This window comes from Saccoglossus kowalevskii, chromosome 15 (assembly GCF_978046115.1).
Source record: "Saccoglossus kowalevskii chromosome 15, keSacKowa6.1, whole genome shotgun sequence".
NCBI lineage: Eukaryota > Metazoa > Hemichordata > Enteropneusta > Harrimaniidae > Saccoglossus > Saccoglossus kowalevskii.
Genome location: NC_140655.1, coordinates 10,281,706 through 10,299,658, shown reverse-complemented (window position 1 = coordinate 10,299,658; position 17,953 = coordinate 10,281,706). Strand labels below are relative to the sequence as shown.

Sequence of the window (17,953 nt, the reverse complement as noted above, 5' to 3'; positions counted from 1 at the left end):
CAAGAAGTGACATCACATTACGCACATCAGCTCCGTTGATGGCGCACTATCGCTTGCGTTCCAGACACAAAGCCTATTGCTTCCGCAATACGTTATTTGTTACCATTTGTGTTTGATCAGGAAGTAAAAAAAAATATTTCAAGCGATTTGGTTGTTGCCATGGAAACAAAACCAGGGCAAATTATGTACCGTATTCAAAACCATATTTTGTACTAATCGTTTTGCTTATAGTTTTTCCCTTTCTTTAATAATTATACAATTTTATTGATTCTCGTTCTTTTCATGATAACAAAGTAGAAATAGGGCAGAATGTCCTCTTCGTCAGATTATTGCAGCCACGATTTTGTAATATGTTAGACAATAACTAACTTCCTTGAAAATTTGTAGTGCCGCTTTTGTACAGTCTGTAGCTACGTATGTTTTATGCTGAACTAGCATAGTGATTAACTGTAGGCGCCACGTGGGAGCTGTCACCGGAATGTGAATTGCCGCCTTGATTCACTGTACGTTACATAACAATGGGCTACCTTTGCTGGTTCAACATCCCGGTATGGTTGCCTGAGGTTGTCTCAGGCTATTGACAGAGCCGACGACACGAAATTTTACATAAGAGGGCGACATCTGAAATCTAGACTCTCTGAAACGCTATTTCCTGCATTATGAGGGGACAATTTTGCTGACACAAAGGGTTTCAGCTTGATTTGGCGGTGACGCGCCCAACATATTTTCGGGTGGGCGACCGGCCCCTCTGCCCCCGGTGCCGCCGCCACTGATTGAGGTGCAGTTAGTTATGTTATTATCGTGTCATTTCTATATAAAATATCATTTACTGGTGGTACATACATACATACATACATACATACAAATAAAGTTTTACATAGGAACACCGACGATACAACCCTTTAAAATTCTGTCTACTATCGTCAACTGAGTGCACAGCCGTCGAGATGTGAATCGTTGCCAAATAAAAATCGAACCAATTCTTCACCATGTGCACCATGAGTGAAACATACTGTGAGAAAAAACCAGTCATCAATAAAAAAAAGGAAATACATGTATTTCACTCAAGATGATTTTCTATAGAATTTAGAATAGAACGTTGACCACTCAAAGCAATAATCAGACACAATTGCACACAATTTTTAATTAGTCAAATTACTTGTTTGTTGGCAATTTAAAAACTACTTCACTTGGCAGCACTTTCAATGTTTGATATTGGTTATTTTGTGTCATTTTGGAAATATAATTCTTTTGTCTGTAAAAATTGAAATTGGACAAAACAATAAGCAAACATGGTCATTACATTATGGTTATGGAGTCGAAAGTCACAACAAATAAAAACAACAAACTGTGATTCTTCCCAATGTACATTTTTTATCGAACGTCTGAATAAACTCTAGACTAAAATGGCCGCCGATATCTCGTCGAGAGCATTCATTCTCTAGATATTCAACTTTTCATCAGTTTATGCAGTCCATCATCTTGACTCTTCAGCAAAGGATTATGGGTAAAGTATGACATCATATCCACTGAGAAATTGAGAAAATGATTTTATCTATAACTTCGAAAGTTGAACGTCAAATTAGCTGAACATTTAGAGTATGGTAGAATATAATGTACCAGTGTCGAAAATGCATATAAAATAGTTGCCATGGCAACAGAACTAAAAATATTCATTTTTTGTGTTTTTCTACCTAAAGCTCAATTTGTCGTATATTGTATACAATGTATCGATGCGAGTAGGTTATACAGGTTAAAATAACCTGACTACAAAAAGGGAGCAAAAAAGTGTCATTCTATTTTTAACAATCAAAATAACGATGTTAATTTATTTTACGTTTTTGGCAATATCTTTACGTGTTGTGTATTTGTAACATTCTAATTTCCATTAATACAATTCGATACATACACAACGAAAATTTGACAGAATTTACAACAGTGGATATGGTGTCGCACTTTACCCAAAATCCTTTGCTGGAGAAACAAGAAGGCAGACTACATAATACTGATTAAAAGTTAAATATCCAGAGAATGAAAAGTGATATAAAAAACTGTAAATTGCATTCTCTTACACTTGTAGAGCTTTTTGTTGTTTGCCTTGACTTCCCCTTCAAGTCCTTTAGAAATTTAAGATTTAGAAACTTTACAACGCCACCAGTGGCTGTAAGTTCTGGATGTGATTTTTAAAGTGGATGTGGAAAATATTTGTTTTTGGGTGTTTTCTAATCTGGGAAGGAGGACTGCAACAATGTTCACCAGCCCTGATGTCAGGTACAACTTTTTTTTTTTTTTTTTTTTTTTTAAATATGTTTGTGCCAGGCGACAGATTGTCACTGTTGTCTCTCCTGACTTTTTATTTTTTTTTGTATGTGCAAATTGCAAGTGCTAGTGCTGACACATAGTGCATTTTGCCACAGAAGTCATATTCATGTTTGGGACTACATGACAGGGCTGTGTGGCCATCTCTCTGTCAAATGGCAATTTTAATGCGCTATCCTGGCGTCAACCAGGCTCGGTCGAACACAAGCACCTGCGGACCTTAACAAAGGTTCCCCCAAAGTCGCATTCGTTAGTGAATGAATCTCGGCCAGTGGAATTGGCCTTCCCATTGAGTCTGTGGCACACTCACCCAGGGTAGGGGTTGACCCTTTGATGTTCAGCCTAAGGTAGGATTTGAACATGGGTCTACCGATCATTAGTCTGGAGCGACAACCACCATGCTACCAGTGACCGGTACAACATTTAGTAATTGTCATAATGTCAAAGTCAATTTGGAGGTTCGTGACATTATTCTGTCCGATTACGTCAGCAAAATAATTGCAGTTGCACACATAGTGCGCATGCGCATGATCACCGTATCATACATACACAAACATAAGTGAAATAAAGGCAACTTTCGATGTTTCAATCAAAACATTGCTACCATGCATTGGTGTTACATACAAATACAATTTAGTACGACTAATACGACTGTCTGCGAACGAGACAGCTGATTGTATGACTTACTCGGACGAAAATACCACGTGACCCTGAACTCCGCAAGTCATCAATTGATCAAAGTGTCTTTCTTAGTCATTGAGGTTGTGCCCTTTTAGTCCCCTCAATGATATCGGCATTCAAATCATTGTACTCGCATCTACCCCCAAACGTAAGAGAACTTCGCAGCTGTTGTATCATTAAATCAACACAACCCAGTGGTCCTTCAACTTGACACAGTGGATACATATTGATTAACATGTGCATAATTACCCACAGTACTTTGGTTTTTACCTCTCACCTATATGTATTGGAAAACTTGAATTCGTAAGGTGAGCACGTTTAATATGGCTTTCCGAAAAACGTTTATGTATATGATCGTCAATGTGGTCATTCAGACTAAATGAATCCCCCGTTTTGTAGTAGGTGTTATTTTCATAAGTTACGTTTGGTATAATTATCTGATATAATTTATGTGAAAGAAAAGGGGACATCCATCTACAATGATACTAAATTCCTACATACCGTAGCAATTTCACATTAGGGAATGTATGTGAATAATTTGGGTGCATGGAAGCTGAAGGAGAACAAAAGGAAAAATGTATTGGAATCTTTTTTAAATAACATAGCATGGCCCTATATGGCTTAATTAGGAACGTCAGACGGTGGAATTATTCAAGTTCAGTTTTTCTTTCGCTTGGTATTTGCTTTTTTAATTTGACAAAGGCGTGGCATTTCCTTTTCATGAATACTTTATGTAATTTACTTTATATAATCTTTATATAAAATGTTGTTACTGTAGAGACGTTTTTTTTCAAAACTGATCAAGCCTGTACAAGAAGTACCTATTACTTACTCATCGTTATACCAATGTTGCACATAGTAGTACTTACTACGCTATCAGTAAAGTATAATGTGAAACAAGCATGACTTACTACGTGGTTGTGGTGTTTAATACACAGAAATCTATAACTACTGTGACTTGCAGCGGCAATATGGGTTTATTTGGTATTGTTATTGTGGTCCTAACCGTAACGAGTGCTTCTACTACCGGTAAGTTAAATATATTGGTGAGATATGAACGTGGATTTACATTGTGAAATGTTAGTTAGTCAGTCGCAATGAACTTCGGGAAACATATAACGTGATGACGACGAGAAATGAACACTATTTGATGAGCAAAACAAATCTCGCTCACAACGAGATCTCGTCGGCCATGTACGTCTAAAAACAATTATTCAACGTACTTGTATCTCAGTCATGTAAGAACCCAGGCAATGTATACTAATACCTAATAACAATAATATCACACAAATATTTTGGCTGCACCGTGTTTTTCACGATGAATCTATACTAATAGTATAATAGTAGTAATTTTCATTTGTCCAAAAGCTCCGGTCAAAATAATTACTCTCGATTAAATAAATTTGGTATTGCGAGATCTCGATTCTTATATACTGTTATCTGCTCCCGTATCTTTTTAAAACGCATAAACTAACGTCGGTGATCAAATACGTGCATTCGTATTAAAGTAGTTCAAAGGTGTTTGTCTTCAATGTACACTAATTCTTCTCCGTTTATAATATTACACACTGATACTAATACTGCTACTACATATTACATACTGACACATACATACCAGTACATAATACATACTATTATTATACATCTGTCACCGTAACGCCATAAGTTACAGCGTGTCGCAATTTTACGGTATTTTACGGGGTAGTTTTATCCTACCATATAAGGAAATGCGAATTCCAAATATGGAACGATTACGCGCGTAAGCGTCCTCTAATAATAAAAACAGACATGGCTGCCCCAGTGCTTAACCGGACCCCACACAAAGAGTTCGCTAAATCTGTTCTAAACGTTTTGCATTTCGGCATTCCCATGATGTATCCTTGGGAAGAAAAAATGTATAATAATAAAGTTATTGCGAGGTTACTGCAAAGAATTCACTCAGACAGTGCGCGGTCGCATCGACCTCCACTGCGCGATCGATACTTCCGTTGTTCTGTCTTCGTGCATACTTTGCGGTATCCTCATAGTACATAATACATACTAATACATAGTACACAACGAATACACATATACATAACTACTAATTAGCTAGGTGACAGTACATAGTGTAATAACAACACATAGTGTAATAACAAAACATAGTGTAATAACAAAATATAGTATAATTATAATAAAACACAGTGTAATAATGTAATATTAGAGTTTGTTCTTGTCCTGTTAAGCACTTTTGACAGAATGTCCGAGGGGATGGACCGAATGGCAGGATCATTGCTACTACTGCTTTCTAGAGCCAAAAACGTGGGAGGACGCTGATACGATTTGCAAGAATTACAATGGCTACTTGGCATCCATTCATAGCAGACAAGAAAATGATAAAATCAACGAAGTGTGCGCAAGTCTTTTTGATTTGTGGATCGGTTACAATGACAAAGGCTGGGTACAGTATGGTTTTGTTACTTAAAATTTAAAAATATTTTAGTGTGACATAAATTGCCATGGTTACCCACTATTATAATATATATAAACTGTATAATTTTGTTATAATCTGTCGTAATTTGACATTTTGTAATGACTGAAATATACACGGGATTGAATGTTATGATCACCAGACACCTAACGAGTAGCTGTCAATTAATACAGTTTGTGTTACGAAATAGATGAAATACTATCATCTAAGCTTTAACGGATCGGATATTTTACAGTATTGGCAACAAATGCCACAGTATTGTCACTGTCAAATTTCTTAGCTGAAGCCCAACGACTGTCAATTACATTGGTAGGACTTCGTATATATGCCAGTGACCTGGAACATCAGAATGTTGGTTTAATACCACCTGGTTTCTCAATATCTTGTCGACAGAGTAATCAGCCTGAAAAAGCATGCGATTTCTATTGGTAGGATATCTAATATCACCAGCCTACACGGCAACATCACTCGGCGGTTAAATTTACTAGTTGTAGCTATTGTTTTTTTAACAACCACACGACGACCCGGATTCAGAATTTCTTCGAGTAGAGACCTGACAAGTGTTGGAGAGCTCACACCGCTCGACCATTTTTAATAACGCCGGGTTGGAGTGCCAACTCAACTGAATTTTATCCTCTTGGTCATCTCCTTTTACCTGGTTGTAGGTTATTTGCCTGACATAATTCTCTGCCATGTAAATATTTCTTAAAATATGACGGAGATCATAGTTAGAGGAAGTGGAGACAAAGAACTCAGGCAGACCCCATATTCTGACCGCACAATGGGATGTTGTCTCATCTGGGGAGGTTTTTACTGTAGCTGGCATGTCATCTAACCATTATACTTTGAAATTAAATTTTACTACAATAGTAAATTAGTTGTATACATATTCAGTACAAAAAGTATACTTTTTTGAAATTGTGAACATTAATTCTTACGCTCAATTATAATTTCCCGCCAAATATGCTAGGAGGTCTCGTACAAATACCCTTGCTTGTCGTTTATATCCTCTAACTAAGAGTATGCCCAGGTTGTATGGCTTAAGTTCATAAAATTAGTTTTTTTTATTTTTACTTTACTAATACAACTATCAGGGGGGATTCTTCTCCTCTGGGTTCTCCAACGTGCCAGGGGGGAATCTCGTCTGGTCTCTATATCTCGTCTGCTTGAGGTACGGGATCGGGAACGTCACTTAAACTTTACAGTCAAATAAGGCACACACAACGAAATACGTTTCAACTCTCGTCTTTAGTCGGTCAGTCGAGTACTCTATAAGACTCAGCGCCCTGGGGAAAAGTCCCCAAGACTATCGCAAGGCTGGCCCAAGACTGCCCCAAGACTGCGTCTCTCGTGGTGTTCTCGCCAAGACCAACTAAAACAACTTTATTCACTTTCAAAACCTTAACCAATTACAAAGCAGTTAAAAGACTCTAAGGCACACACATTCACATTCACACATTTCACACATTCGGCCAGCACACAGCCAATCACACTAAGTACTGAACACGTCCTATCTTTTGATTAATCGTTCACTACATTAATAACTGCGAATACCAACTGCCAGAAATAGTAGTCCGGATAGCGACGGTTATATCCTAATTAGTTCCAAATCACTGAGTCGAGTTCCGTCCAGGACCTCGCCTAAACGATGACAGACATAACACCGTCATTCACAAGTTATCAACTAAATAAGTCGAACAACAGATACGCGCAAACAAATTCATCACACAACCCTAAAATAAATACCTCACCACCCCAACATTTTTTTTCAAATTGAGATGGAGATATTAACTAGTTTCCCTATGAGTCTCAGACACGTGCAATTATAATTTATTATAATTTAGGTCTAGCCATACAAAAGAGATTGGGTCTTTGCAATTCTGGCAAAATATTCATTGTTGTCTCAATACTGTACGTATTTCCAGGTTGTATTAATAAATGTAAAACCTAGCTTTTTGAGTTTTATGAAATAGACCATTTTCAGTACACTGCGAGAATCACGCGTTATGCGTGAAATCGAACGTAAAAACAGGACAAACAAAGGTCATAGCGTCGTAGTCGCGTCAAACATCGCGTGGGATTCGACAAACGCGAAAGTATTTCGGGGACATTTCCATGCTTAATAATGTGCTGTTCACATTTGATGATAGGCAATTTCGATTAAGTAAGGGTATTCGGAAGCAATATTCCTCTGTCGAAGATCGGCCGGTCAATGTAAGCTGCGAAATAAAGAAATTCTAGTTCAAAATCAAATCGATTTTTGCGGCAGACGTTCGACGCGCGTCTTTCATGCATCTCGCGAGATCTCGCAATTGTTCGGAAAATGGTCTATTACAATGACTGATCAGTATCTGTTGTTTTACTTATTATGAATATACAACATGGTTTTCTCCAAATTTGGAATTCTCATTTCCAGATAAAGTAGAATGCAAATACCACATTAAATACTAAAAAATACCATCTTATGTACAATATTGTGTGCATGTCAATATACGACGTATTTAATTCATAATAATACATTTGACCTGAGCAGGAGGGGATATGGACATGGTCTGATAGCACGGCAGTTGAATACACTAACTGGGAGTCTGGACAACCAGATGGTGAATCTGGTTTGATTGACGGGGACGTCAGTTGCGCTATGCAATCCAATGAACTACTAATTCCGTTACCTGGCTCGGGTAAATAATAGAACTTGTGCCATTAAAACAGAATTCACAGAAGTATTTTTTTTTATCTCTAATTGACCGAAATACTGAAATTTGTTTCTATCACGACACCAAAATGTATACCCACGTGAGAATGAATGTTATTTGTAGTGTGAACTAGTATGACGAATGTACGTTTATTACAAACAAGCAAAACATGTTTACACTACATTATTGTTGTACGCCGGTAGAGGGACTTCCAATGAACGGGGTTATTGAGACGTTGGGAAATAAATTAGACTAAAGTTGCTCATTCATATCAATTCCTTTTGGTCTAAAACAGTGATGTTGGTTTGGATGTTTAGGACTGCCGATTATGAAATATCAGCATACAAATCAGCGTTTATATCATTATTGTCTCGGTCTTGATGGTCGCCATGGTCATTCAGTATTTTTTCGTCTCTCTTCGCAAAGTGACCGATTTAAAATAAAGCCATCCTGCCAGAAGGGAATGGTTTACTATTATTTGTATTGTTTAACTAGGTGGCGAATGGGTTGATGAAAACTGCAACGACGAACACGCTTTCACTTGCAAGTCCAAACTACATGAGGCCCAGTAACATGTATATTGTTATGGTGAGTAGATCTTTCTTTTGTTATTCATATTCATATTATTTATTCAGATGATGGGAAAACAATCTCATGCGTTTAAAATCCATATTGCAATTATTTATTTTATATTTTCAGATGGTAACTAAAATCTACAAACTGGTGTTCACCTCGTTAAGAAACGTAATGAAGTGTTTTATTTTACAAAGTAGAACTTTAAAAAAAATGATTTGAAGAATTATTATTAAATTATTAAATTATGAATATTATAATGCTTAAATATGTTTGTATGCACTTTTACACAAGGTCAACCAGAGTTCTAGAATTTGACTTTCAACTTGACTTAAAGGGCCGTGACCGTACATTTTACAAGCGTTCTATACGTCATTATTAGTCCCATATCAAACAGGACGCGACGCGACGACCACCGCCCTTTAAGTACAAACAATGTAGCAGCACATTGTCAGGATGGTTCGGAAAAAGTCACGTCATAATCACAATCGTTGCGTCCTCCATTTCTCGTATTGTACATGTGACTGTAACTGAGTGTTTCCCATATTTATTGTATTGCGGTTTGAGCCAGGCTGATTAATTATGGTGTGGTCACTGAAATATGCATCACCACAAGCAACATCTTTTCAGACTCAACGGGTAATAAAGTAATGTTATAATATTGCATATCTTGGAATGGAGAGAAAAACTGAACAAACATGCAAATGCAGAAAGAACACACAAGCAGCACATTGATTGAATGGATGCTTTATATGCGTTGTTTTTTGCTTGTAAAGATAGTTCACTGGTGAATTTAATTCCAAACAAAAAGCTGTTAATTAAAATAAAACTTGATGGCTACAAACCAGGTTGAACAAAAGTTAACCAGAATTGCACACACAAGACTTGTACACAATAAATTCAAGTCCCAGATATTGCCGTCAAAGACAATATTTCCAGAGGAAAATGGAACAAGAATAATTTTTATGAACAGTTTTATCCATCTAATAATGTCTGGTAAAAAGTAACACTAGCAGGTCCAGTGCATAACAACCCAAGCCCCAGAAATGTCTATCTAAAATGCTATTTTTGAATGACAAATGAACAAGAATATGTTTTATGAACAATCCAACTAGTTTGACTGATGACAAGTTAACTAAAACTAGGGTCAACACTAACAGGACCAGTAAAAGTAAGTTAATCCCCAGAAATAACAGTCAATATTTGCAGGGGGAAATGGAACAAGAATAATAGTGTTTTTTTTTTAAATAGAAGTTTTATCTAACTAGTATGTCTGGTGAAAAGTTAACCATAATTACACAGTCAACACAAACACGACATATGTACACAATAAAGTAAAGCCATGGATAATATAACTCGGAAACAATATTGCGACAGTAAACCGGAACGAGAACAATTTTCATAAAAAATCAAATTCATTTACTTGGTCAAACATTGGCCAGAATTACTAATTCAACACTGACAAAACCATTTCAAGTCAGAAAAAATACCTTGCAAAAACGATATTTCAGAAGAGAAAATGAAACAGTATTATGTAATATACAAGTTTTGTTCGTCTGATGAGTTGAAATTAATCCAAGCCAAAATACACATCTTTAAGTGTTAGAAAAGGCAACTAACCGAAAAAATATTACCAGAGAAACATGGAGCAAGAAAGGAATTGATGAGAAATCCAGGTATGTACGTTTCTGCTTGCCGGCAAATTTTCGTACTCAGTAATCTGAAGGTGGTGAAATTTCAAACACAGATTTGATTATTATCAAAGCTTTACATAATTTCCGAACGCGTTTCGGAATTTATATAGTAGTTGTTCTGAAAAACTGCCCCTAGATGCCACATTCAGCTGGCGCACACGTGATTATAAAATAAATGCGATATTTACTATATGGGGGCCGCCATCTTGGTTTTATGCCGCATTCAAGATGGCGGCCCCCATATAGTCACGTGTGCGCCAGCTGACTGTGTACCAGGCAGCAGTAAGCCTGGATTTGGAGACGTGTTTATATGGAGCCCCATATTCTAACACCATATGTTATCTTATTTTTTGTATATATTGTTGGTTACTGTGTGATTGTCTTTTGTAAGATTGCACTTATGAAGTAATCATTGTGCGTCATCGTAGTTTGGCGATGGCTATCATTTTGAACGTCTCATTTCATAAATGCAGGAAATTGTGTCAGCAACAGGCACACTGTCGTCGATTCAGTGATATATTTCATTCATAGTGTCCGCTTTTCACTGATAATTATGTTTATCTGGGTGAGTGAACTGTGACGCCATGCAGTGACGATCATCATTGGTTTTAGTTTGTTTCAGTTGACCTGTGTTGGCGTTTCCTCTGGCCAATGTATTGTTTCGTTATATCATCATCATCCAGTGCCTTCTTCGATTTGAAAGTTAACAACAATACTGCGCCACAAACTTCTGTTCTCAGCTTTTCTCTTGGCACCCCCTAGGTTCTCCGTTTTCATCCATTTTGTGATTTCATTTCCCTGTCCGTAGTGGCGAGTTACAGCAGTGTATTGTAAATGTCTTCAGAGGCGGCGACTGCTAGCAAGGTACTGTAAATGTCGGTGAGTACAAGCAAGATACTATAAAAGTCACATTCAACAAAATATTGGAGATAGTTTAAATATAAATATTATGGTCATCTAAAATATATTCATTTTGGGGTTTTATTTGTTGCTAATTGCAACACAATTATAAATATACAACTATACTATCACATGAATCTAAGGAACATATCTACATGTTACCAGGTTACATCACTTTTTGCTGAAAAGTGTTACAGTGTGAAAGTGAGTGCGACAGATTCCCATCTGAAGTGTTATCTGTTTGGGGTTTCTTTTCATGCTGTTGGCAAAAAAAGGTATCAAATTCCGTGCATAAAAACTAGTGTAAAGAGGCGGCGGAGCGCGAATTTAGCCAAAATCGGACAGTAAGACAAACGCACTACAGGTGACTGTACCCTCGTTTGTCGTAAATAATTGAATGACTTCATAGTTCTACCGAGAAGGTTTTTGAATTTATTTGCTTTATTGTTTTCGTAAACAGTTTTATAATTGTAGTGATGCAAGTATAGCCTGGCAAGTATGAAATATTATAGCGGCAAACGTAATTTCAAACTGTTGTTCTTGAGCGAGGCTAACCGTGTCGTGAACTCGCAGTGGTTCGTAACCAGTCTTGTGATTGGTTCTTGACACATTTTGAACAGGCCACGCCTCCAACTGTGCATTGCTTTCTGTGTAACCGCTAATTGTTCGTAAATGTAGTCAAATTGTGTAGTTTTGTTGATTTATTCTGTAGATATCGGTAAAATATAGGCAAGGTTTTGGCGAAATTTGAAAGAGCAACCAATATTCTTCAAGCTGTACATTTTTAATAATTTTATTTTTCATTCTTTTTGACTGTTTTTTTTTTTTTTTTCAATTTAAAGAATGTGAGCTTTCTAGAGCCTTCATACCCCCCCCCCCTCATGCTCATATGGACTGCGTTCAGTTGATTGTAGTTCCTGGGCTCCCTGTGGTCACGCCAGATTTTCTAATTTATGAGTCATAAAATCAAATTCTTTGTAAAAAAAAAAAAAAAAAAAAAAAAGCCGACTTTCTACACCAACCCAACAGCACACAGTGTGTTCAGCTTTCTTCAGTAAGTATTTTTACAGAACGGTTTTGATGTAATATGGATATTTTTACGGAGATTTAGATTTATTTCAAAATGACTGAATGGCAACTATTTTGGGGTATCTCACAGTGAAAAAAAAAACTCCATAGTGTAGAGGATCATTTATAGATCAAACAAATCCCATGCTAGAAACTTGTTTTTCCTCCTTTATTTAAATTCTTTTCTTTTGAATGAAGGCTTCTATAATTTTCAATTTAAGACAGCCTTTAAGATTTTGAATGAATTCAATAGTCCATCTACCTTCGTATGTTTTCTCTGCTACACTACCGAAAATAGACTCCAGAACATTTTCACTACTATTCCTGTTCGCCCACTATAAATTTGCATGTCTTGACCTTTAGCCTTTGAAAAACCACCAAATCGTGTGAGGCATGTCAGTACAAAAGTCCACCCACTTGAATAATAAATTGCATGCCCATAGTTGTCAACTGGCAGGTGATTCAAATGCTACAGAATCATGTAGACGTTTGCTGTTGTTGTATTTTTGTTCTCCCTTGATTTTATATTTTCACAGTACATCAATATACAATTATTCGATTTATTTTGAGATTGTCGTGTTGGTAAAATAGATAAAACACTTTTCTTTGTTTGAGCCGAGCGATGTTTGAGTAGAATATTATTTGCTAGCTCTATTATTGGCGACGGGATGTTCTCTCATCCCCAGATGAACGTCACAAGACGAATGGATTTGGTGTGCGGTAATTTGTCAGAGATTGTATCAAAGAAAACTGATAAAATATCCCATTACAATTTTGACTAAATCGCAGCAGAAATGCATTTCAAAAAAGAATATAAGAATATATATTCAACACCACGATACCATTAAAGTCACTGAACAAGTCAGCTGAATGACCCTCCGCTTTGGCAGGAGTTACTATTTTTAGTGGTAGCCAACAACGTTGACTGATATATATGATATCGACGTGAAACGTTGGCGGCACCATTTGCACGATTCGTGGGAAATGTTTGCTATTCCACAACGTGTCACTGACATGTTTGATAGAGATACAGATATGGTGACAAAAATAAAAAAAATATCTATTCCATCATTCACACGCAGTTGTTAATTTCTTCCAATTTTACCATATTGAACTCGAAGGTAGGATTATTCCATTGACTTCAGATCTATGCAAACAGTTTGAACTTTAGGACACGGTGGTATATGTGTAGAATAATATGGTTAAAGGGTCCTCGGCTGTATTCTTGTCAAATTCTCCGAAATGTTTGAAACAAGTAATATTAAACCAATGACATTGGTGGTGCCAAGTGTATGTATATATGGTAAACAAATTGAATGTTATTGTAAATTGAACAGTTTCTAGACATATTGGAAATTCCTTGTTCAGCAGTTTGTGTGACTAAAAAGTAATTTATGTGACGTTCTCAGTCGACTAGTTAAATTCATTTGAAATATTTATTACAATATATGTTGAGCTGTATTAATTGATTCTATTGAATGATTTGCTCTACTTTACAAATTTACAAATTTTCTTTAAAACAAAATGACTAACTTAGCATGTCAAACATCGCTGCTACAACGACAGGTGCAAATGTTTGTTTGTTTGTGTTAAATTGTATATGCGACTCAAATTATTTGCACTATAACCATTTCATGTCTCTTGCAGAACGCCAAGATGACGAGACAAGTTATGTTGTTCATCTTAATTGGTGCAATGGCATCACCTGTATTAGGTGTGTACATGAGTTTATCTCGCGATATTTCTTGGTATGCATCTATAGTTACGAAACGAATAATCAATAACCTGAATAATTTATTTTCTCTTCTTGTATTCAGTGAAATCAGCGTGCCTTGATGGGTGGTCCGAATACCTCGGACACTGTTACGGGTGTATGCAACCCGCTACTACGTGGGAGCACGCTGATTATATATGCAAAAATCACTTTGGTTACTTAGCGTCGATACACACTCTTGATGAAAATGAGTTTGTGGCCGGCGCGTGTTCATCTGACTGGGATTTGTGGATAGGGTTTAATAAGAAGGTAAAGTCCCATCTCCTACCGCAGCCAAAAGTTATATTTGGTTAAAATGTTGATGTAAAATTATGTTCAAAATCTATTGATTATAGATAAAACGCATGAAAATGGGCAGATATTGGCGGTCCCGGGAAAGATAAACTTGAACAAATTGATATTCAAAATACATGCCAGGATTTGTGGGTAGGGTTTTTATCGCTGAAGGATACGTGTCATTTGTTGATGGCTTCAGATAAACGAGATATCATTGTGTTAATTCAAATCAAATGCCCATGAATTTTTGCATGTTTTTTTTAATTATTGACCGATTTACTCCATGAACGGAAAAGATAAATCCCACTAAATTTGTTTGTGAAATAAATTTAGTAATATCTTTGTCGTTTGTCACAGAACTTTAAAATGCGAATGCAGAGTTAAAGGTTAAACTGACCTCAGTGCAATATAATACGAGTTGTATTCATCCGCCAAGGGTTGCGATTAGTCAAGCTGTTTAATTTTCGATCGCCATTTTGAATTTCACGCCTTCATGAAACCCGGTGCATTCACCCGGTTGTCTGAGATTCAGCATGCTACAAATGTGGTGATACTTTGAAATACACGTTTTGTTCAGCCAAAGCGAACACTTCTAGAAATAAGTCAGTTGGACATCTTGAATCAAATAGCAAAACAAAACATTTGAATGGAATTAATTAATACGTATATTTACATATTCAGGATGATTCATTAACTTGGCAATGGAGTGACGGAACTGATTTAGTGTACACGAATTGGGAAGAAGGACAACCAGATGGAGAATCCTCGGGATTATTGGATGGGGATGTTTCGTGTGCTATGCAAAAGAACGAGGCTGTTGTAGGCAGTGGTAGGTGACGCATCTAGTGTCTTCCCTTGCACATACATTATGCCATTATTGTATTAAAGCGCGGCAGTCGTCGCGCTGCGCATGTGCGACCATTGTTTTGATAAACATTGATTTTCCCGCAATCCAATGCGCTTTTCAAATGGGAATCACAAGTATGAGGTTTGACCTGTGTGCGAATTGCACTAATTACCGCCGGTGACTCCTTTGATACCTTCCAAACACCTAAAAAAACTAATTAAAGCTTCGTGGCGTCCCAGTTTGTACTCGTTGATCTGCGCAACAGTCAAATTTGCCATCTTTGTTTATATGAGACCCATATATCTCGAGCATGCGTGACGCGACGACTACCGCCCTTTAACGTGTTAAACGAGGGCTTCACGTGAAGTCACAGTGTGATAGCGTACTTCTTTTAATACACACAGGTGGTCAGATACAATGTTGTATGTAACAATAAACTATTTTCTGCGCACTGTGAGATCCCGCGTTGCGCGTGAAATCGAACGTAAAAACTGGACAAACAAATATCACGGCGTCGTAGTGGCGTCAAAACGTCGCATTTGATAAAGTCAAAAGTATCAATTGGGTATCTCCGGGCTTAATAATGTGCTATACATTTAATCGTCATTTTTTCTGAAGTAAGTGTATCCAAACATCATGCTCCCCCGTAGAAGCACAGCATTTGAACATTGAAAAAATAGTCATGTTCAAAATCAAATTCTTCAATTATTACAGCAGCCGATAGATCCACGCTTTTCACGCATAACGCGAGATCTCGCAGTGAACGGTAAATCACCTATTAATCTAGGGTTACATGTGACGTCATAATGTAATAACGTACGTCATTGACTACACACAGGTGATCAGACATGGGAAGATGAAGACTGTTTGAACGAATATTATTTTGTGTGTAAAGCCAAAGTTCTGTGAACCGGTAAGTGGCGCTATTAGGTTCAAAAATAACTACATGCTGACGGGTTTTTTTTATAGATAAAAGGTGCGCAACATTTGTGCTCACCAAATCAGACGAGGAAACCTTGTCGTAAAAAGTGGGGAAAATGTCCTCTTGAAGCAAATAAAATATTTGCCACTTGAAAGCGTCACGTTCACGTGTAATCAGAACTCTTTGTTTTTTCTCTTTTTTTTCTTCTTTTTTTTCATTGTTGTCAAACCACACATTTCTGAGGTGTTACTGACATTTGATTATGAACAGTAAATGATAGATGACTTTTCTGCTCAAAGTGCTGGTCATTATGTGTTCCAATCGTTGTTATTTAAATTTTCGCTTAGAATCATTAATTTTCGCTATTTTCAGTGAAAATAAATTCCATACAAAACACCCGAAGTTTTTTCAGCGAAAATTAATTCCAGCTAAAATAAAGTATTTTACAGTACATAAAATTCAAACACGTGCTAACTAACCAGTACATTCGATAAACAAGAGATTAACATCTATAATGTTTTATTTTCAGGTACCGTTGTTGAAGACAATCTAAGATGACTTCAAAGTGATTATATATACAAATACCTTAATGAATAAAACAATACTCGTATATTCAGAACCCATGCCTTCGCTGTGTTGGATATGTCTGCACACTTCCAACACTGGTGGCGCTCTCACTTCCGTTTAAAAGGTCAGACTATGTGCATTATGCATAGAGGTCATACATCCGGGTAGTGTCAATAAGAATGTATAAATCACATGTCCTAACCATGCGAGCAATTTCCATTGTATCTTAATACAGCAAAGTTAAGGTAAAAATAGGAATGATTTCAATTGAAAGAAAATAATTCCCACACAAATTAATTATAAATTCGAGAATGCATCAATATTCTATATTTGTTTTTGCCATTTTTTAGTTTTTTTCAGTTTATCATAGTTCTCTGCCCTCGTGGTAGTTTAAAACAGTTTCGTGTATCCTCGGGGCGGACATCCGGGCATTTTCTACCGCCTGGCAACCCTCGCGGTGAAAACAAAGACCAAAAACTCGCAGAAAACGGTACTTTGCGATGGTTGTTGAGAGTCCCCTGAACAGTGTAACATGATTAGCCCTACGTGTGTAACATATATGAATTTGGTTGTTCAGGATTACTTCAAAGTTGAGTTTGTGTTGTTTTCTCGAGTTTTCACCGGCTGGACCGGCGTTCCACAGCAGCGCGCACAGAGCCCTTAGAAATACGTGGTACAGTGGTGCGCGTCTTAGCAACGTGGAACGTCCGTGACGTAGCTCCGCCCCCTCGTATAGCCCTGGATCTACGGCATTTTCAGAATGGGCTTTATTTACATTAGTACCGGATGCCCATCCAACGCCGCAATGAATCCTGCTATAGCAAAACGAAGTGGACGCGTAAGACACAATACACAGAATGCGCATGCGTACACCAGCACTAACCTAACTTCAACTGCCCGTACAAGATATTATATTTTGAAGTGTAATCACAGGGAGACCAGGAACTATAATCAACTGTAGTACGCAGTCTCTATAGACAAGGGATGAAGGCTCCAGCCAGCTCACATTTTTTAAACTCCAAAAAACAGGCGAAAAGAGTGAAAAATAAAATCTAAAAACAAATACCAGGTTGAAGAATATTAGTTGCTCCTTCAAATTTCGCCAAAGCCTTACCTACATTTTACCGATATCTGCAGAATAAATCAAGAAAACTACACAAATTGACTCC

The 17,953-nt window shown here is 37.0% G+C and overlaps 1 protein-coding gene across 1 annotated transcript; it reads left to right on the top strand.

Annotated features, from left to right (window-relative positions):
* Positions 1 to 3,285: 3,285 nt before the first annotated feature.
* Positions 3,286 to 16,836, top strand: LOC102802671 (C-type mannose receptor 2-like). The gene is made up of 10 exons (XM_085508413.1): positions 3,286 to 3,308; positions 3,939 to 4,029; positions 5,223 to 5,437; positions 8,001 to 8,148; positions 8,659 to 8,726; positions 14,046 to 14,112; positions 14,216 to 14,421; positions 15,130 to 15,277; positions 16,134 to 16,208; positions 16,747 to 16,836. The coding sequence occupies exons 2-9, from the start codon at positions 3,972 to 3,974 to the stop codon at positions 16,202 to 16,204; spliced, it is 981 nt and encodes a 326-aa protein (XP_085364539.1). The 5' UTR covers positions 3,286 to 3,308; positions 3,939 to 3,971; the 3' UTR covers positions 16,205 to 16,208; positions 16,747 to 16,836.
* The last annotated feature ends 1,117 nt before the right edge of the window (positions 16,837 to 17,953 follow it).